Here is a 21,387-nt window from a genome sequence, read left to right as displayed (position 1 = left end):
TGGCCAAGATGGTCAATGGCATCCTGGCTTGGATCAGAAATGGTGTGGTAAGCAGGACTGGGGAAGTCATCCTGCCCCTATACTCGGCATTGGTGAGGCCTCACCTCGAGTACTGGGTTCAGTTTTGGGCACTTCAGTACAGAAAGGACATTGAGGTGCTGGAGCAGATCCAAAGAATGGCAGTAAGGCTTGTGAAGGGCTTAGAGAATATGCCCTACGAGGAGAGACTGATGGAACTGGGGCTATTTAGTCTAGGGAAGAGGAGGCTGAGGGGAGACCTTATTGCTCTCTTCAAATACCTCAAAGATGATTGCAGTGAGAGCGGGGTTGGTCTCTTCTCACTGGTGACAGGTGACAGGATGAGGGGAAATGGCTCTCAAGTTGTTCCAGGGGAGGTTTAGGTTGGATATCAGGAAACACTTCTTTACAGAAAGTGTAGTTAAGAACTGGAGCAGGCTCCTTGGGGGGGAGGGGGTGGGGTAGTTGGGTCACCATCCCTGGATGTGTTTAAAAAACGTTTGGTTGTGGTGCTCAGGGACATGATTTAGCGGAGGGTTGTTAGAGTTAGGGTGGTATGGTTAGGTTGTGGTTAGACTTGAGGATCTTGAAGGTCTTTTCCAACCTGAGCAATTCTATCATTCTATGATTCTATGAATCATTTCACTGTTGTCTCGATTCTTTTACCTTCACCCAGAGGCTGTTCTTTTCATACAAAAATAGTTGATTACTGCCTTTCCATGTTGCAGGTAATCTCTGCAGCCATTACCACATCAAAGATTACTGTTTTGGCTAGTCACATCTGTGTTTGGATGTAGTGTTTCCTCATCATCGTAATTATGATAAATGGAGAGAAGAAGGCTATTTTTACCTATCAAGTTTGAGGCTGAGATATCAAATACCAGTCCTTGCTCTCTTGTCCATTTACTCCACTGAGATGCTTTATTAAAATATCTAATGAAAAGAAGCCATAAGTAGTTAAGATAGTACTTCAGAAAATGTTGTCAAGCATTTATATGCAAGGTTTTGCCCTCTTAGTTCATAGTAGGAATTTTATTGCAGCACGTGTTGCCATTCTGCACTGCCAGATTACTACTGGAAGTGGTGCTATCTCCTGCAGGAGTTCAGCAGCCCTGGAGCAGGACCACTGATATGAGCAGAGGTGGTCCTGTACACAAGATCCAGGTATGTCAAATGTGTACATTGCATTTGGACAGGAGCTTCTACTGAGCTTCACTTAGGAAGGCTAAGTGAAGTGCCTGTGTTTTTCTTCATGTGTTAAATGATTCGTTTAATGACAGTCAGCAAGTCCTTGTCACTCACTGTCCTTCCCAGCCCCTTTCCCTTCTGATATCCTGCCATATTCAGAGATGTCTGGTGTTTATCAGAGATGAACATGTTAGTTTAAGTAGACCAGACAACTATAAATAAGTTAACTGGAATTTATCCCATTTTTGTAGCTAAATGAATTGCCACCTCTGCTCATCTGCATAGTCTGAAAGTTTGCACATTCTTAAATATTTTTAATTGGAACAGTTGAAGACAGTACATTTTACTGTATTGCTAGTATGACTAGAAGCATGGACATAGTTCCAGCAGTTCAGCTGATGAATGGTTGCTCAGTAATTCACTGTAACTGTAATTCAAGTATCACAGTCTGTGAGTACACCTAAATTTCATTTTAGCGTTGTCTGTAACTCTTCAGTCATTATTCTTGCTTTCAAGCAGAAGATAGGTAGTTCTTTCTGTCTGTATACTGCTTCCTTAAACCTGTTTTCATTGCTGCTTTTCAAGACTTACAACCAAGTTTTTCCAGCCTCTGCTCACTGTAGAAAGCAAAATAATGCAGGTGTGCTTATCCTGAATGGAAAGGGTGAAGCTAGTGAACATCACAGATACCACGTGTGTATATTTGGGTTTATAACACTAGATGGGAAGTTTTCAAAAAGGCATAGGTTTATTTGGTTCATTTCTTGATTGAAACAAAACAAAAATGCCTATGACTTCAGCCTGGTCCAGTCATCCTTTCAGTTGTGACCTTTGCAAGCCATGCAACACTTGGAGCTAGGATGTCACTACACGGTGATGCAGGTGGTTTTTAAGCCACATGTAGCTGTTGTGATCATTTGCTATCAGAATTTCAGCACCAGTCCTATGAAGGTCATCTAGATCAAGTCAGTGTTTTGTGGTGCTCTATTTCAGATTTATAATGGGAGGAAAGATGTACTCTTTATGAAGGGTTCTTACAGGGTCTGGAGAAAAAAGTAGATGCCACATCAAATTTAATATGAAGCTGAAGGAGAAGTGCCAAGTGCAGACTCAGCAGAGAGGTGGAATTGTGAACCCTCCTCAGGTCTGTCCTACGTTTCTATGATATGTGCAGAGTTTCCAGGGAATGAAGAAGACGCAGTTCCTCTTTGCCCTGCTGCTCTGTGCTGCACAGACTCTGTGCAGGGAGCCTTCATCTTTAGGAGAGCCAGTGCTGCATCCCTGAGGATCAGCTGAGAGCAGTTCAGTGCTGATACATGAGATGTGCCAAGTGCTGAGATACTGAATATTCGAGCTAAACTCAGTGGCTGAATGCAGGGGTGAGAAATCATAAAAAAGGAGTTCTCTTTGCTGTCTCTGCCTCTCACAATATTTTTAAGATGGCTGAGCTGTGCCAAAAGATACAAATCATCTTTGAAACAGTTTTTAAATATAAATGTGACATTTTCTCCACTAATCACGCTTTCTTCGTGAAAGATAATAGAGTTGTCTGACTAGCTCAGCCCTGGTCTTTGCTGGAGTAATTACTCCAGAATGAATTATAGTCATAGTGGTGGTTTTGTAATTTGCTCTTTTTTGTGTTAAGTGCTCAGCTCATTTTGCATCTCAGTTTGAACGTGAAAACGTTCAAAGAGGTGAAAGATGAGTGATTTATATTTATACTCAGCATCCTTCTAGCTGGTCCTCATTTTATTTTGAGTTGATGTCATAGCAGATACATCAGTCCAGTGAACCTACTATATTTGTTCCCCAAACATTGAAATTCATGCTAATTTCATGCCTACTAGTTCTCAGTCACAGGACATCTGTAATTAAAAGTTCAGTGATAAAGTACTGTTGGTACGGATGGTATGTAACTACAGCTGATTTCTTTTTTATTATTCATTTTTTATTTTTGAAGATCCATGTAAATGTGTGCTCATTTCCATCTTCTTCTCTAACCAAAAGTAAGTCATTTAATGTCTCTAGCCATATGGATTTCATATACCATTCAGAGCAAAGCAGTCCTATATGGTAATGACTCAAAAGCACTCTGAATCCAGTTAACAGCTTTGTAGATCATTACTCAAAGTATCTCATGGTTAAGTTTCATAACAGTCCCACTTACTATCTCATATCCTCCATGTAACTATTCATTAAGGGCAACTTTGCCTTCAGTCAGCAAATGAGTGGTTCATGGTTATTTCTCTCAATCCCAGCACCTACTTCTTTCCAGCTCCACTTCTTAGTTTGTGAAAGCCATGCAGTCAGCCTGCGGTGATGTCTCACAATACAAACAAACAGGTATAGGCAGTGATTGTGAACAGATTAATCTTTAATGAAAGCAATCTCTTAAACAATGCTGCTGTATTTTATGATGTACCAAAAAATAGAGCTTACAAGTAGAAGTCTGTCTTTTCAGGACTTGTATTACATTAACCAGAAAGGAGAATTTTGCCTACATAGAATTAAACTTGTGCTCAAGCAGGAGCCTTAGGAAAGCTCCTACTTATGTAAGGTCTGCTTAAACTATTGACCTCAATCTTAAATGGTGGCAAAAGAATTCATACTGTTGCAAAGTTCAGCTGGCATAGCTGTATTTGCTTACCTCCGCTCATGCAGTCTCAAATATGTTTACTTATTTCCCAATTGAACTGGTGTATCATCAGTTTTAAGAAGAGGATCAGACTAACTGATTCTGCTCATCAGTTTTAAAAATACTGCTATCCAGGGACCCATCCCTCTTGTTTTATAAAATGTCAGCTAAATCCTCAGTTGGCATAATGGAGATGTCATTCCATTGCCTTCAATGGGAATAGGCCAGGACACTGCACTTAGCAGCGTTTGGGGACAGCCAGACATGTTTTTTCCTTTCTCTTACATGAGTCCCATTTTGGACATATTATTTTTGCATGAACTTCATACATGAATGTGCTTTAGTGATTATATGGAATTGCCAACTATTTCCACATGCATTTCTCTTAGCAGCATAAGGATTATGCAGTTCTCACCCCCTGCACTGTGCAGCTACAATGACTGGTGTGGCTATTCAGTGAACCAGATTGGGATCTATGTCTTTCTTTTCTTTTTGCTACCTGTTTTTTTTTCAGCCACATCAGCTCCCATGCAGCCACTCAGACAGGGGTGCTGGCTGAGAGCGGTAGGGCAAATCTGAGAAGCAGGGCAGCAGGATTTGGGCAAGCAGACCTGCTGATGAATATGAAACCTCTGTTTTATTGACTCACCCATGTGCTATTGAAATGCTTGCCCAATATTCGGGGAAAAGAAAATAGATACAGGCTCAAGCTTAAAATAATAATAATAATAATAATAATAATAATAATAATAAAATAATTAATTAATAATGAAGATTGTTCCAACATAGAGTAAGAGTGAGCTTTGTAGATGAATGCAGAGACTGATTTGGATTTTTTCATTGCTTTTTCACTCCATTAGTTCCTGTGGAGTTCCTGTGATGTGTTGTTGAGTATATAAAATCAGAACTAGTCTCTCTTGGGATCTGAGAGACCCAGAAGGTAGCTTGTCCCTGCCTGTGCAGGTGTGCTAGCAGTATAAGTAAGCTCTGCTCCATCTTGGAAATGCTTGTAGGTGTTTTGACTGTTGTGTAACTGTTCAAATCCCTTGCAACTTGCCCTTTGTACTGATACTCTGACTCCTCTCGTAGATTTATCCAAGTGAAAAGGGAGATAACATTTCCTCCTATGGATGCTAATGCAAAATCACAATAGCATCAAGTATTATGATGCTGATTAAATCTTGTGGATGAAAAGCACTTGGGCTTGAGGGATCTGTGATATCTGTGCACCTTTATCTGCTTGATGTTCCTCAGCTGATACGATCTTACTGGGTTGTCCAAATTGTCTCTCTGGCTCTTCACTGCAGATAGAGATGACAGTGCAAAAAGATCATGGGTATTGTGGTCTCCATCTTCTGTCTTTTAACAGCCACAGAGTTTCCTCTATCATCTCTTTCATTTTAAGCCGCTGTATTCTCACTGACTCTGCACGTCCAGCACCAGTGTTTGTCCAGCCATTTCTGCAGAGAGAGGTGTCACGAGCTGGGGAGAAGAATTTGTGCATGCATGTGAGTGCAGTGCAGAGACATAGTAGTTGGAGATGGTTCAGAGGGGAACTTGAGTAACAATCTCAGCAGTATCCACGCCTAATGATTTTCATATTCTTTGGTACTGCGTTTCAAAACACAGTGCTACTGCTGTGTTTGAACACTAGCCATCCTGGCTGGATATCACAAGTATTAGGCAAAATAGAAAGCAAGCTGCTGATTTTAAGTGTGGTGACAGCTGTCAAGGTGACTGTTCGGGCAGCTGGCTACCTGCAGATGGACAGTCTCCTCCTCTGTTTGTTACCATGATTCACACAAGGAAGATGTACTAGCAGAGATGATGGAGTTCGAGGTCAAGCCACCAAATTGCTGCATCTTATGTATAATAAATATCAGTGTCTTCCTAAGTAACTCTAAAGTTCATAATGTAAGAGTAACTGAGCTAATTTCAGTCATTTAGCTGGAGCTGCTGCAGTCTGGGTGCAGCAGTCTGCAACCTACAGTGATTTACCTACAAGTAAGGCAGACATGTGGGACTGCGTGTAGGAGTCTGTGTCATGTATAAATATTTCTGCTATGATTTAGACAATTGTGCCAAGAATTTGATCTTATTTTGAGGAGAAAAGAGAGTATACTTCCTAAACACTGTGTAAGAGCCTCCAGTTCAGGGAACAACAGACTGCAGTAGTTTCAAAGTGGTACATGCCCCCATTAAGCCATTCTTCGTTACTGTACAGGCATAAGTCATAAATAGTTTATTTGTTCCCTGGCAACTTCATATTTCATGTAGGAACAAAAGAACACATCTACAGTGGAACCTTTATGAGATCAACATTTAATCTCTGAAAAAGTTTTAGTAAACATCAAGGTTGCTGTGAAACCAGTGGTCTTACCAGTCCAAACAAAATTGCAGAGGTTAGTAAAAGTCTTTGGAGCGATGGCTGTGAATGCATATATGGACTTACATGTGTGTATTCCTGTAGAGGTACATGGGATTGTTTTTGTTTGTAGCAGAGTCATGGCCTCTCATTCCCTTCTGCAAAAGGCAGCATAGGTAAAGGAAAAGACAGCTCTTTCCTTGCATCTATTGTGTATGTGGGAAAGGGGTACAGTAAGTGAATACGGAACAGCAGGAGTGAGAGAGAATGGGGAAACAGAATAGTGTGTACAAATACGAGGAAAACATGGATGATTGCTGAGAGCATTATACAGAGGTTCCACAAGCTGAGATTTCTATTGCATTTCCATGTATTTCTATTCTGAAATTAGCTGATCTGTACTATGTCTTTGCACATGTAATTTCCTCTCTATCTTTCAGTCTCTCTACCTGCAACAACGCATGAAGTTAATCACCTTCTATGTAGGGAGGCCATCATCGTCGAAATAGTTGTCCTCATTGGGGTCTTCATACAAGGACTGGTATCTGGTTGCAGATTCCCTACAGACTTATTGGCAACATTGTTTTTTGGAAGCATGACTTTATCCTTTTCATTCTGAACTGCCTGGACTTCAAAGTGAATGCAGATAGCTGAAAGCAAAGGGTTAAGTTCTTGATATAAAATCAGAAAAGCATGCAAAAGAAAGTTTCAGTTCAACATATCAAAAATATGCAGCATCTTCTCTGACTGTTCCTTAGAGCTTTCCTGAGGCATTTCAGCCCTGAAGCAAAGGGACAGACAGATGAGTGACATTCTCCCTTTGGGTTACTGTCTTAAGGAGTGGTCTTCTCTCTTCTGTTGGTTTTATTTTTCCATTGGCTTTAGTCACTGAAAGATAACTCAGCAGCATGTTGCTTTCCTATCTGCTGTATTTCAGCAATGGCTACAACACTAATGAAAGGGTTGCTGGCCTACAGAGGTTTCATCATTTTCAGGTGATTCCTTTTTCCCTCTCAGTTTGTCTGTCTCTTTCTTCTGTTCCCTCCAGAAGCTTTTCCATGTTTGTTTTATTTCCAGGGGATATAACGCTGGTAAAACAGATCTCTTTTGCCACATACAGCAACCATGATTTGAATTTCCTACTTGCTTGGCTTCCTGAACCAGACTTTTTTCCCCCATGTCCTTTTAGTGCAATGGGATAAGCAAACCTGTGATGTGTATTTGATTGGAGCTGTCTTTGCTAATCAAGTAACTTGCTGCACTTTAAAGACTGTTAAATTTTATGCTACAGAATTGGAGAGTATTGCCACCTAGTTCATCCTCCCACTCCAAAGCAGGATCAGTTCTACTTATAGCATTTCTGACAGACACTTGTATAACCAGTCCTTAAAAATTTCCAGCAGTGAATGACCCCACTGCCTTTCCAAGCAAGTTTACAAGCAGAACACTTCTGCAATTTGAGCCCATTACTTTCTTCTCCTGCCTCCTATAAATGCTGATGAACAGATTATTACCTAGCTGTGTATTTTATGTATTTGAAGGGTGTTTTAATGCTCCTTCTTCTTTATGCTGAGCAATCAGCATTCCCTCAGTCTTTCCTCATAATTCATGTTATCTAGACTCATTCTCATTGCTCCCTGAAGATCTGCCACCAGTTGTCTCACATCTTTCTTGAGGGTACTTCAGCTGAACCAGCATCAGCATTAAGTAGAGTAGAAGGATGTCAATCTGGCTGCCTTCCTGCACTTCATCCCAGAGTGATGTTTGCTTAGGTGAAAGCACAACATCACCGATTCACCTTTAGCTTGTCATTCCTTGTGGTCCTTATGTTGTCTGTGCAGGACTGCTATATACCCAGTTGTTTCCCATTCTTAGTGTGTGCAGCTGGTTGTTCCTGGCAAAATACAGAAGCTTGCACTTGTCCTGGTTGAATTCTGTCCTTCAGCTTTTCCAGTTTGTCAAGATTGTACTAGTCTTGTCCTCAGATGCGCTTGTTGTTTTACCCAGTTTAATGTAATTTGCTGGTTAAACACTGCTTCTGCATCACCTATTCCATTAATGAAGATATTCCATCATACGGAAGCCAAGATGAAGAACCCTACGAGAAGAATCCTTCAGATTTGGTTACAAACTGTGGATGACTGCTTCCAGAAGCAACAAATTATTGTCAGCTACTCCAGCTGTTTCACCTGTTAGTAGCAATCACATAGATCACTGGTTTGCTCATCTGCCTTTATGCAGCTCCCTCCAAGATGAAACAGGTGATGAAGACATATTTTGTAACCTAATCTTATCAACTGGATCTAGTGTTTTTCTTTTTTCCCTTTTCTTTTTTACATTTTCTATATAATTCATTATATAGAATTCATTATATATTTAAATATCTTTCCTGACAATTTTTTGACATCACCTGCAACTTCTTAGAATTTTTCGGTTTTGTGGAATATTCATCCTAGACCATTTTTTCTTATCTGGTTAAGCAGACTCTTAAGTTGTGTACACATCCCTACATGTACATCATGTTTGCTACTTGCTGCAATTTATACTTTTATTTATTAATTAGCCTAAAGATTAGGGAAATTATATTGTTTTGGCTGAATTTTCTTGATACCTCCATGTATTCTATTTTTTGTCTTTTTTTATATCCGTAGAATTACAGAATCATAGAATCCTTAGAGTTGTAAGGGTCTTCTGAAGGTCATCTAGACCAAATCCCCTTCAATGAACAGGGACATGGACAGCTAGATCAAGTTGCCCAGGGCTTGATCCAGCCTCATCTTGAAAGTCTCCAGGGATGGGGCATCAACCACCATATCCTTGATGTGCTTTCAATTGCATTGGTTATCTGCACCAGAGTCTTTCCAGGTATTTGAAATAAAAATAACTGATCTAGATTTCCCCTGTTTTTTTAGGTAGTTTGTTGTTGTTTTTTCATTTTCAGAAATAAGCATTGTGATATTTTCCAAACATTTAGTATCTTACTTACCTTCCAAGTAACCTCAAGGTGACCTCAAAGACAACTGATAACAGCTGTGGGATATCTTCCACTTGTTTCTAAATATCTTACAGCGAAGTTCATCAGGCTTGGGCGATTTAAGAGCATTTGATTTAGCGTAGTTCTCACTGTGTATTCCCCATCCTGGGCTGAAGTCTTATCCCTTCTTTGCTGATATTATTTCCCAGTTGTTAGAGGATCAGTTGGCCTTTTAAGAAGTCTTAGCAAAAATGGTGTTTTGGTCTTTCTAAGGTAATGTATCAATGTCTTCCTTTCTTTAGTAGCAGAGCAATAATTTTATAGTTTTTACTAATGAATCATTTCATTTTGTCCCCTCACCTATTGGTCTTCATGCCCACATTGTGTTTTATCAAGGAATGCTCATATCATCTTCTCGTAGGAGGCATTCACTGTGCAAGCACCGTATCATACTCACATTTCCTTTCTTTTGTCTTTTTACAGAGTAGGCATAATATTAATGATATAGATGCCAAGCATCAGTTGGAACTTTCCAAACTAATGCTCATTTTGACAGCTGTAGAAGTTCTGTCCAGTGCACCTGATTGCTGCATATTGTCATCATTTGGCTGTTTTTAGTACAACTAATGTTCCCCACCATCCTTTTATTCGAAATAACCAGGCAAGCCTCATCTATAAGACAAAGGGTTTTTGTCTTACATGATGGTGAGTGTATTGTCCATGCTGATGGGACCCAGCAAGAGGGTTTGAGTTTTTTTCATTTGTTTTTATTGTTTTGGTGGTGGTTTTTTTTAACCTACTTAACAGTCAGATAGTTTTCTTGTTTGTTAATAGTAGTTCAGTCTGGTGGCCAATAGTCATCCTCACTTTGAGGATTTTTTCTTAGTTGTCTTCCCAAGGCAGCAACTGTCAGAAAAGTAATAAAAACAGGTTTCTTGTGACTGTCTATGTGAAACCAAGCCATCCTCAGGGAAGGAAAGTGGGGAATTTGTGTATCTTCAAAACAAAACCAGCTTGCCAGATTAAGGCTCATAGAATCTGACAATTCTGAAAGAAAAATCATATATGGAGTGGAAGGAAGTAATAAAGAACACTGAACTGTGTGAACAGCTGAAGAATTTGCACTAGTTTTTACAGGTACTGTGTAAGCAAGCCCATTGAGAAACTCCCTGTATTTGCACATGCAGATGTACAGATGTTTTTGAGTTGCCTTCAAGTGCTGCAGATTGCTTTTAATTTGCTGCTTTTACACAAAAAGGACAAGTGATTTCTTTCCACTTCTGCTCTTGATCTTGAAGCCCCTTGTATCCTCCTGTTAACTCTTCTCTTCCATCTTCTCTCTCACCTGTTTTCTCTGTATTTGTTTAGTTTGTCACCTGCCAAACACAGCACATTTGGTTATCCTGTCCATTGTATATGGGATGAATTGCTTTTTTCTGCCATAGCCCATTTTATTTCCAAGGCTGCTATCCAGTTTGTAGAAAAGAAGAGTAACTAAAAGTGTGCATGTGTAGGAAGAGTAACTTGAAAGAAAGGTAAATCAAAGGGCCTGTGCCTGCACTCATTCATGTCCCTCCTCTGTCACTGATTTGCTGTGTGACTTTGGAAAAATCATACAGGTTCTCAATCTGTGTCCAGAGCCATGTCCCTCTTTACCTTGCCTCTAATTAAATTTAAAAGAAACTTAAGCACCTAACTCCTGGATGTGGTAAGGACAAACCCACTAATCTCAGTGACGAGAGCTACACAAGTACCTGAACCGACATTCAGTCCTTACCATGCAGTTGTCTGCCACCTAAATTTGTAGACCATGATTTCTGCTAGCGCTCGATAGAGATGCTGTCACTCCTATCCATCTTCATTTCTTAGGAGAATAAATTGTTTTAAATTCTCATATAAATTCCCTTTTTTCTCGATTATGAAATATGTTTTAATTTGACAGCAGTGTTATTTTTAGTAATACTTTTTGTAGCCTTTAGTGTTAACATGTAGTTGGGGGAAAAAACTGCTAAATATTTATATTTCTCTTCTTTGATCTTTCACTCAGAGGAACTGAAAAGGTATCACACTTAACATTTTTACTATAAATATTTTAGGTAGCATTTGAAAGAGTCCACATTCACCTCTCACGTTGGTTTTGTTCAAATTATTGAGATAAGTTGTCACTCTTAAGTGCTTCCAGATGGCATTTTGGTTGCCAGTGGTTGGAAACTTTTCAGTGATGCTGTTGTGAGTAATGACCAGTGATGGAACTAATACTGCTTCTTGGCAGACGCAGGACCAGATCCTCTTACTTTATTTTACCGTGTCTCAGGGGAATGTAAATATATCTTTTCACGAGAAGCACAACAATTCTGCAAAAATGTTTTCTAAAGTTTTTTTTTTGCAAGCAAGTTGTGTCCCTGACCTGCTTCACTACCAGCCAGTTGCCTTGGAAGGCAGTGCACTATATTTTCTAAGTCATTAACTTCTTCCAGATCTACAGAGCCTATTGTTGCCAAAGCTGCTTTATTCTCTCTTTAAATCATTTGTGAAGGAGGCCAACAGAAATGTGAAAAAAGTGTCAAAGCCAGCAGTGACAGAAAATACGTTGATTTGTTGTGTTTTATTCACTGAAAATGTAAATTTTTTTGTGAGAATTTGGTATTATTTGCTGGCTAGCAGTCAGAACACTTTAACTGCCAGTGCTGCAAGGACTTTCAGTGTTGTATGCAGAATGTATGCTTCTGTTCTCCTCAGTATGCTCTCATTCTTCATCAACTATGTCAACCAAATTTCTTTTACAGAAAAGGGTATAATTCATGATGGGAATTTTTAGCCTTGGCCTCTCATGGGAAATGTAGTTTTGCTGTGGCTTCTGAACTACACAGAGAGAAAAGGCAAGGCAGCAATTCCTATGAGGCACAGTATCCAAATCAAGTTACTTTGTTCTTTTGGTTGCTGGGTTGGCAAATGTTTAAGCCTCTATTAATCAAATTTTAAACAAAACCAACAAAAAGTATTGCCCTTTGCATTTTGTTTCAGTGAAAACCCGATTAGAGATTGAAAAGCATTTGTCACTGAACCTTTACAATTAAACCCAGGTAAAGCAAAGATAAATAAAACTCTGTGCTGTATACACAACAGGTGTTATGTCTTGTGCGATGCTGAGACTATCACTTTTTCTTTCATGCTTTCAGCATCCAATTATTTTTCTATGTTTAGCACATAATTAAATGTCCCAAATATTTTACCTTCTCTTGTTTTTCACTGCAATGAGTAGCAATTGTTTCACTGAATCATTATGTTTGCATTTGTATCAGAATGTTTGCTTTTTCCTATCATTATTCCACTTGTATAGTTCTTGTATAGTGGTAACCATGAAGAAGTTTGTTTGTTTTTTAACCATATTCTGAGCCACATCAGCTTGCACACATTCTGATCTTTATGTGGATGCCCACTGCAGGGCTTCCTTTTATTCCTGAGAGCTTCAGCCTTGGTAAGTTGAGAGACTCATTCCATTAAAAGTGCATGAAGTTGCTTCTCTCTGGCATGGTGAGTGCTCCAAGGTTACTGTGCTGTCAGCAACTCTTGAAGATACTCAGACTGTAGCCTACCTCCCTGGATTTAGAGCAGGATTTTGAACTGTCTCCCTAGATGGAGTGGTGAACCCTTAGAAACTGAAGAGGCCTCATGTGATTGGAGAGAGCAAAGTTTGTCTTATGAAAAGGGACATCTCTGACAGTTTCATATTTAAATCTCTATGGAATCAACTCCTTAATACCTGTGCTTGATACATGGTTTTCCCAAAGAGAGGGAGATTGGAGAGGGACAAGCAGTTTGCACCAGTGCTGGAATCTATCCTGGTTTCATACCAAACTGGTTTCATACCTGATGTACAACCACTGAGCATTACTTTCTTCAAGCAATCAATGAGCTGTATTAGAAAGAAAACTAATAAAAAGCCTAACCACAGTCCTGAAGCCTATGGCTTTGCGATATTTTTCTGGCTTTCCATGGCAGCAAAATTTTGTGTCACCAGTTATCATGTTAACCTATGGAGACTTTGGATATTCTTTTGGTATAATGGAGAATGACATTGTTCTTCCTATACTTCACAGCTATGATGTTTCATTGTTCCTTGAATGAGATTCTGTTTCTTTTGGTGCTTTGAGGCTTTAGAGCTCTTTAATGGGAAGTGCTTGGATCTGAGGTGGGTTGACTGTGTTGTATTACTGACACACCTGTAACAGTGGACCAGGGAAATATCCTTTCAGGTTTTATTGTGTAACTTGTTCTGTTTGCAAGATTCCCTTGTGCTGGGAGCTGTGAGAGGGAAGAGCCTCACACTACCCTCATGTTGGTTCTTCTTTTGCTGGCATTCATCAACAAACTAAGATGGTGTGTTGAAATAAAAAAAAGTAGATAGGGACCAAAATGCTGGGCGAAACGATAAATAATTGAATAGTTTCACTGAGCTTTTAGTGAATGCATCTAATAGTAAGAGACTTCCTATTTTGGATGATACTTGTGAAACATTCTTTCATTATATAACTGGGTTTAGGTTCATGAAAGGCAGGTCATGCTTGACCTATTTGATATTTTATGACCATGTGGCTTGCCTTGTGGATGAGGGAAAGGCAGTGAATGTAATCTACCTAGACTTCAGTAAAGACTTCAGTAAAGTCTTTGACTCTTTCCCACTTTCTATTTGTCCCTTCCCAGAGAAGCTGGCAGCCCATGGCTTGGACGTGTGTACTTTTCTCTGGGTAAAAGACTGGCTGGAGGGCCAGGTCCAGATAATGGTGGTGAATGGAGTTAAATCCAGCTGGCAAACAGTCACCAGTGGTGTTTCCCAGGGGTAAATATAGGGACAAACTCTGATATTTTTATTGATGATCTGGATGAGGGGATTGAATGCACCCTCAGTAAGTTTGCAGATTACACTGATTTGGGAGTAGTGTTGATCTGCATGAAGGTAGGAAGTTCCTGCAGAGGGGTTTGGATAGGCTGGATCACTGGGCTGAGGCCAATTGTATGAGCTTTAACAAAACCAAGTGCTGAGTCGTGCGCTTTGGACACAACAAGCCTATGTGTTGGGCTTGGGGCAGAGTGGCTTGGGGCAGAGTGGCTGGAAAACAGTGCAGAGGAAAAGTATTTGGGAGTGTTAGTTGACATCTGGCTGAACACAAGCCAACAGTGTGCCCAGGTGGTCAAGAAGGCCAGTGGCATCCTGTCTTGTGTCAGAAATAACGTAGCCAGCAGAAGCAGGGAGGCAATTGTTTCCCTGTGCTTAGCTCTGCTGAGGCCACACCACAAGTACTGCATTCAGTATTGGGCCCCTCACTATAGGAAAGACATCAAGGCCCTAATGAGGAGTGGCTGAGGGAACTGGGATTGTTTAGTCTGGAGAAGAGGAAGCTCAGAGGAGACCTTATTGCCCTCTATGAATACCTAAAAGGTGAGAGTCAGCCTCTTCTCCAAGATAACTTGTTATAGGGCAAGAGGTAATGGCCTCAAGTTGCACCAGGCAAGGTTTAGGTTGGATATTAGGAAAAATTTATCACAGGAAGAGAGGTGAAGCACTGGCACAGGCTGCCCATGGAGGTGGTGGCGTCACCATCCGTGGAGGTGTTCAAGAGCCATGTGGATATGGGACTGGGCAGCATGGTTAGTGGGCATGGTGGTGATGGGTTGACAGTTGGACTAGATACCTTAGTTGTCTTTTCCAACCTTAATGATTCTATGATCTCTGATTTCTTCTGACATGTAAGAAATTAGGTGACAGATTTAGGTAGGAAAGGAAAGTCATTATATATACCAAGTGTTCAGATACTTGAAAATTGTTTAAATCCTATTTATGGATACATAAGAGCATCTCAGAGACTTAGAAGGTGAACAAGTTTCAGTGCTTGCATTTTTTGTCTAGCTTTCATTAACTTAACTAGCAGATGTCGTTTATGTGCTTTGCCACCACATCCCATTCAGTTCTTTTTTTTCGCAATAACCTTATTAACAGAATTTTTACTTTTTTTTTTTTTCCCCAAGAATAAGAGATGAGCTTAAAAATGAATTAATATTAAAGAAAAGAAGAGAGAAAAAGACAAGCAGGTTCAAGGTTCCGTATTCAGGTACAGATTTCACCATGTCCAAATAGAAGATAGCAAAAAGTCCATTATGGTCTCAAGTTTTTGAAATATAATAGCTATCATTTTTAGTCCCATTCTTTCTCAATGAACACATCTCTTTTACAATCAAAACCACAAAGAAAATAACAGCCAACACAGTGGTCAAGTAATGTTGACAATCTCAGAATGATTATGTTGAGCTGAACTGTCTTTGAAACTGAACCATGCTTCTGCCAGGTATCAGCTGTTCAACAGAAATGACCATTCCCTGCTTTCTGTGGGTTTAAAACAATTCTTTCTTCTGGAGGTAATCTAGTGCCTTTCCCTAGCATGAAAATCAGTTTAAACAAAAACATGTCCATTTAAAAAAATATGCTCTTAAAAACAATACACTCTTCCAGAGAAATGGAGTATTAGCATTTGAAAGGACAGATGAGAATGCATCTCTGGGAAAGGCCTTTGTTCAGAGAATTACAGCTATATTCTACATGCATATCACCATGGTAATTGAATTGTTTGGCCTTGACAGTAAGGTATATAGCACAAGCCTTTTGCCATTTTCCATGATGTGGTTCCTAGCAAAGAGTGCAATTTGTCAATTTAAAATTTATAGTATGACATTTAGCAGTTGTGCTTACTATAATAGTGGTGGATGTGGTCTGAAAGCGTGAAACAAAAAGGAAGAGGTAATTGCATCTTCTGTGTGCTGTTGGATGCTGAAGTTTTTGGTGTCTTTTTAACACAGGAAAGTGGAGAAGCAAGCTTCAAGTGAATTGGAGAGAGAAGCTTTGGCTGGATAGATTCCTTAAAGAGAGGTTATAGCTCTTAAATGTGTTTCTGCAGGAACTCTACTAGTTGTGGAGGCCTTCCTTCCCATAGATTTCAGACAACAAATGTAGGTGGCTATATCTGAACTATGTATCCAAGGTGGTCTCACTCATTAGCCACGTTGCAAACTAAATGGGACCACAGACAGATACAGCTTCTATTGGCTTTCCTTAAAGTAGTTTTCTGGGATGTTGGTAAGGATTTTTGTGGTGTCACCAGCACTAAGGGTTCAACATCATATTTGTAGGCTGGAGTGTTCAGTTTTACCTGCCGTAAACTTAAGGTGTTTTTCTGGTTCCAAAGAAAGTCAGACTCCATGTCTGGGGAAGTATAAGTTGAGAATACCTATCTACATGTTTGGCATTTCTGCAGTTAAATAATTTCCACGTGAGCCATTCTAGAATTGTTTGAGCCAGAAGGCAAAGTCAAAGCTGTGCTCTCTGCATGGCTCCAGCAACTATGATTATGTTAATAAGAGAGAGTACTTTCATTTCATCCCTCATAGGACAATCCTTCACAAACAAGTCTTTCTTTGGAATATAGGATGCAAATTGCTGTTGCAGATTCAGGAGAGCCTCCAAGAACCTCATTCACACAACTCAGTTAGTATAGAGAGAAGAATCTTAATATTTGTGTTATCATGTGTATAGGAAGAGGTACAATACAGAAGTGGTGGTGAGTAGTACTGCTTAGTGCATTGCTTTGCTTACAAAAGAGATTTCTTGTTTTCACCCCTAGATGCTGTGGGAGATTGTCATCTCTGCTCTTCTATTCCTCAAAGCAAATCCAGCTTTCTAGAAAAATGTCTGATTCTCCTGTATCCTCACCCACGTAAGAGCAGGGCTAGCCTCCATGCAGAAGTCTCTGTGCCTTAAGACAGAAAGTAGAACACAGTTAAAAGTGCTTGTTTTTTTTTTTTTCCTCCAGCTCACTGCTGCCCTTTAAAGCTCCTTCTACAAAAGCATGGTGGGGAATTCTTGTTACAGTACTGCACATCAGTAAGACAAACCCAACACCTGACATTTATTCCTTAAGTAATGTTTTGGTTACCAAAAGACCTGGTGTCTTCCTTTTATCTAACCACAGAGGCAGCTTCCCCAGTGGCTGCAGATCCAGTTGTGTGGCTGTTGGTAGCTTCTGGGATCAGCTGTATAGACAATTTGTATTGAAAGCATCCATCAGTGGATTTCTATGCTGAGAAGCTAACACATAGGTATTGCTTTTTATTGCCTTTCATTCTAGCCCTAGTTCCAGTGTCAGCTCACTTTCATGATCATTTTACTGGACGAGTGGGAGACCGAGGTTCCTTAATTTCTAGCTGTGCAAAGATACCAGGCTGAAATAGCAAAGCATAGACACTGACCTTCAGGATGGCCTCATGCAGGGCATCTGACCAGGCAGCGAGCATTTCTCTAGCACGTGGATGTGGCTTCATGCCAATTCCTTAAAATCATGAGGCAAAACAGTTTCCTCCAAAAAATACATAAGACATTGTTTCACTTCAGTGTTTTTTCACTGACTGTGTTCTTGTTTCCTCCTGCGGCCTCAGAATACAACCCTATCTTCTTTTTCCCTTGGAGCAGTGCTTCACTATATTCACTGCGTTTCATTACCTGAGAGCCGCAGGCTGGCGCAGAGGAGACTTGTGACATTGAGATCAGCTAAAGCCTAATGGGAGAGAAGGAGTCCACGTGACTGCAACCTGCAGCTTAGGTAAACAAAGCCTCATGCACTCAAGCTCCTATTTTTATTTCATTTTTTTTATATTACTATTATTTTTGTATATTTTTTTACCTGATGAAGCTGCTGTTCTTGGTTTTAGCCTCAGTTTTTCTGTTGGTCAGGGTAGAGAGCTGCTGCTTCTCTATCTATATTCTGCAGAATGACATGCAGGGGAGAGTTCATTATGCAGCAGCAGAACTATCTTTACAATAGGCTGTGACTGTGCGTCCTCACAGAACATGCAAACATACAAAGCAAGAAAGAAAATCAGCAAATGTATTATTTGCTGACAATAATTGTTTCCAGTCGCAGCTGATGATAGCGATTAATCACATTGTCTTAGTATTTTATTTGGGGATAGGGTAGGTATTAAGGGGAAAAGACCATGAAGTACTCTTCCTCATCTGCCTTGAAAAGTTAGCTGGAGTGCCCTGAAAGCAATACTTCAGTTTTCTGAAACGTAAAATTTTGTCTTTTTTTGAGATAATAATAATTATTATATAATAACAGTTATACTTCTAATTAGTAATAAATATGCAAATAATCCTAGCTAAAAGAAGAATGTAACATTCCAACCACATGAGTGATGTGTAGCCAGCCATGTGTGTCAGTATTTATGTCGTTGCTCAACTATAATTACATTTACATTAATTACATTTAATGCAATCCCTGTTTTATCTCCCATACCAATGCTTAACTGCAGTTGCAGCTGTCTGAACTGCAGTCCAGTGCTACTCTCTGAGACATCTGGCCTTTCCTAATTCAGATGCTTCCTAAAGATGCTGTTTTCCTGAACTCCCACAGGAAACTAATGCATCATATTGTGACCTATTTAATTTGCCCATTAAAGAACTGCTCACTAGGGTGGAGAGAGGGAAGTACATGAACACACAGGACATGAGAAATTGTTACCTTCAGTTAACCATGACCAGTGAAGGAATTATGCTGTAGCTACCCCTACCGCTGCTTAACTATGTTAAACAAACATGTGCTTACTTCACATTAAATGTTAGCAATAGCTTTCCTTTCTGCAATATATTCCCAGTATATAGTAGAGTTTCAGGATCAGGCATATGTCTGTACAGCTGCTGAAGAGATTTTCAGCCAGAGCAATTTGGAAATGTTTTTGTCCAGGTGGATTGTTATGCCATTAAAAGTCAAAGTGTTACAAGCTGTAATGGTACTTAGTAGTCTTTTTTTGAAAATTGTTTCTGTTGAGCCCCAATTAGTTATCCTTTCCTCTTAATCAAATTTCTCTGTGTAGCATCTGTCCTAACCCTTCTTATTCCATTTCCTTGTTTCCCCTAGTTCTCTCCTCCCATCTGCTTTGCAGTGGTGGAGCAGAGCAGAGCAACACCTTCTCTGCAGTTATACTTCCCTCTTTTCTCTTGAAAATCACTTTTCTACATTTATCCTGCACCCTGGGGAAGCTCTTGGCTGTTTTTTAGCAGTTAACTGCAATCAGCTAGCACCTTATGAAACATAGTGTGCCATTTCTTATACTAGTCAGATTTCACTTGCTTTGTCTTCAAAGAAAAATGGAGGAATGCTTTAATCTTTGTTTTTGTTTTTAAACTGCCAGTGGGAGTTGGGCAAGCTTCCCACCAAAGTTGGGTGGGACAAAGTTGGTATAGCTGTTCTGAGGTTGAAAACTGCCTGTGTCCATTTCTGATATTGAAATGAGTATCTTAAGAGTTATCCTGGTGTATGTGCACGTATAGCCTTATGGTTTTAATCACAAAGTCATAATAAACATGGTATCTGACATTCAGCAGTTTTCAGAAGAAAGATGACCTGAAGCTTGATGTGCCATGTAAATTCAGTAATATATGCACTGCAGTTGTAGAGATTCCCCTTTCTTGCAATAGCTCTGTACTTTAGCCTGGTTTTGATGGAGAACAAGACATGGATCGCATTCTTTTTTGTAAAGATTTTTTTTGCTCTCTTACTCAACTTATTGTTTTGCTCCTAGTTTTGCATTGACTTGCCTTTGCTTAACTCAGCAACCGTTAAATATTCTTTTTATTCTTTTTCTTTCTATTCTTCATATAATCATAGAATCATTAAGGTTGGAAAAGACCACTAAGATCACCTTGTCTAACTGTTAACCCACTATGCCCACTAATCATGTCTCTTTCCCATGGTCGCTTTTGTCTTTTTCCTTCCACAGCAAAGGGTAAGAAATTCTGACATTTGCTCCTGCTATCATGTCATGCTGTGTTCTTCTGAGTTTGCTGGGCTGTCCCTGCTTTCCACAGGGTTGATGGGTGAGGATGGCAGTTCCCTTTGTGGCCACTTTCACAAGCAAGCCATCCCAAGCAGCTCTGTGAGGACTGGGACCTCTGCCTCACCTCACAGCAACTGCTGGGAGACCAGTTTCTTCCCATCATGGTACACGGGAAGGGTACATATGTCAATTTGACTTTGGAGATGGAGGACAACGTCCCGTGTCACCTCAGTTGAAAAATGAATGTTGCTTTTGTGGCTGTGTTGAGACTCTTCCTCCATGCTGGAGAATTCTCCATGCTGACGCATTTCAGGTGTGAGGCCTGAAATGCGTCACATTATCTAACAGCGCTGCTTCCCAGCATGTGGAATTTGAGTGGTGTTTTCCAAACATCTGTCACCAGCCCCACCAGTCTGAGGGGGCTATGCGTGCTCCTTGGAGACAGCACCAAAACTAGAGACCTGCAGCAAAACTGAGTGGATGTATAAGGTGGACTTCAGCAAAGTCTTCTGCCACAAAATTAAAATTCAGCTCAGTCCTGCCTCTCCAGACTGTGTACTTTAGCATTAAGATGATTTTCAAGCAACAGGAACAAAATTAGGCAGCAAATAAAAAATGGTCCAGAGGGTAAGTGTTTGGCCTCAAGTATTTGCATTTGTAGGCACGTGTATTTATGAGTCTTCTTTTGGTTTGTGTTTTGTAGGACAAAGAAGGTCAGCCATTGCTACCGTATCATTTACCGTCACCCGGAGAGGACTTTAACACAGAATGAGGTGCATCGTATCCATCAAGCTATTGAAGAATCAGCAGTTCGAGAACTTGGGGTTGAGGGCAGGTTCTAGCATTGCTGGTCTGATGCCCTAATGAAAGTTGTTTTCTCATTTTTTTTCCCTTTTTTCTGTTTTTCTTTTTTTTTCTTTTTTCTTTCTTTTTTTTTTTTTTGGAATGTGGGATACAAGTGAAGAGAAATTCTGTGACTGAACCTAGCGTATGAAACAAATGATAAGTGGGCGATGGTGAAATTACCAGATAATAAACATTTCTATTAAGAAATAATTGACAAAACATAGGCGTTTTATTTTAAGAAAGTGGGGAGCAGCAGTAATGTGAGATTTCCCTCTTGTTACAACAAGAAATACACTGCCTAGTGTTTTCTGTGTTGTTAATTGGTCCCTGGGTTCCATTAAATTCCAGTAAATGCTTGACATTATTTCTGTGTTGACAGGATCTTCTGTCCATGTAACGAGTGAAGCAGAACAGAGACAATTTTGTTCTTCTACCTCTCCCTCTCTTTTAGTAAGAAATGGCAGGTTTTCCTTCATG

At 40.0% G+C, this 21,387-nt stretch overlaps 1 protein-coding gene across 3 annotated transcripts in view; it reads left to right on the top strand.

The window, feature by feature from the left end:
• The window catches only part of FARS2 (phenylalanyl-tRNA synthetase 2, mitochondrial), a 233,585-nt gene extending 212,456 nt beyond the window's left edge, over positions 1–21,129 (top strand). For all 3 annotated transcript variants that reach the window (XM_031552760.2, XM_010708401.4, XM_085220264.1), the window contains one exon: positions 20,768–21,129. In XM_031552760.2, the coding sequence (XP_031408620.1) occupies positions 20,768–20,836 (69 nt within the window). In that variant the 3' untranslated portion in view covers positions 20,837–21,129. The remainder of the gene's footprint in view (positions 1–20,767) is intronic.
• The last annotated feature ends 258 nt before the right edge of the window (positions 21,130–21,387 follow it).

The sequence above is a fragment of the Meleagris gallopavo genome, chromosome 3, assembly GCF_905368555.1.
Source record: "Meleagris gallopavo chromosome 3, MGAL_WU_HG_1.1, whole genome shotgun sequence".
Lineage (NCBI taxonomy): Eukaryota > Metazoa > Chordata > Aves > Galliformes > Phasianidae > Meleagris > Meleagris gallopavo.
The sequence above is the reverse complement of the archived record's forward strand: the minus strand, read 5'-3'. Positions and strand labels throughout refer to the sequence as shown.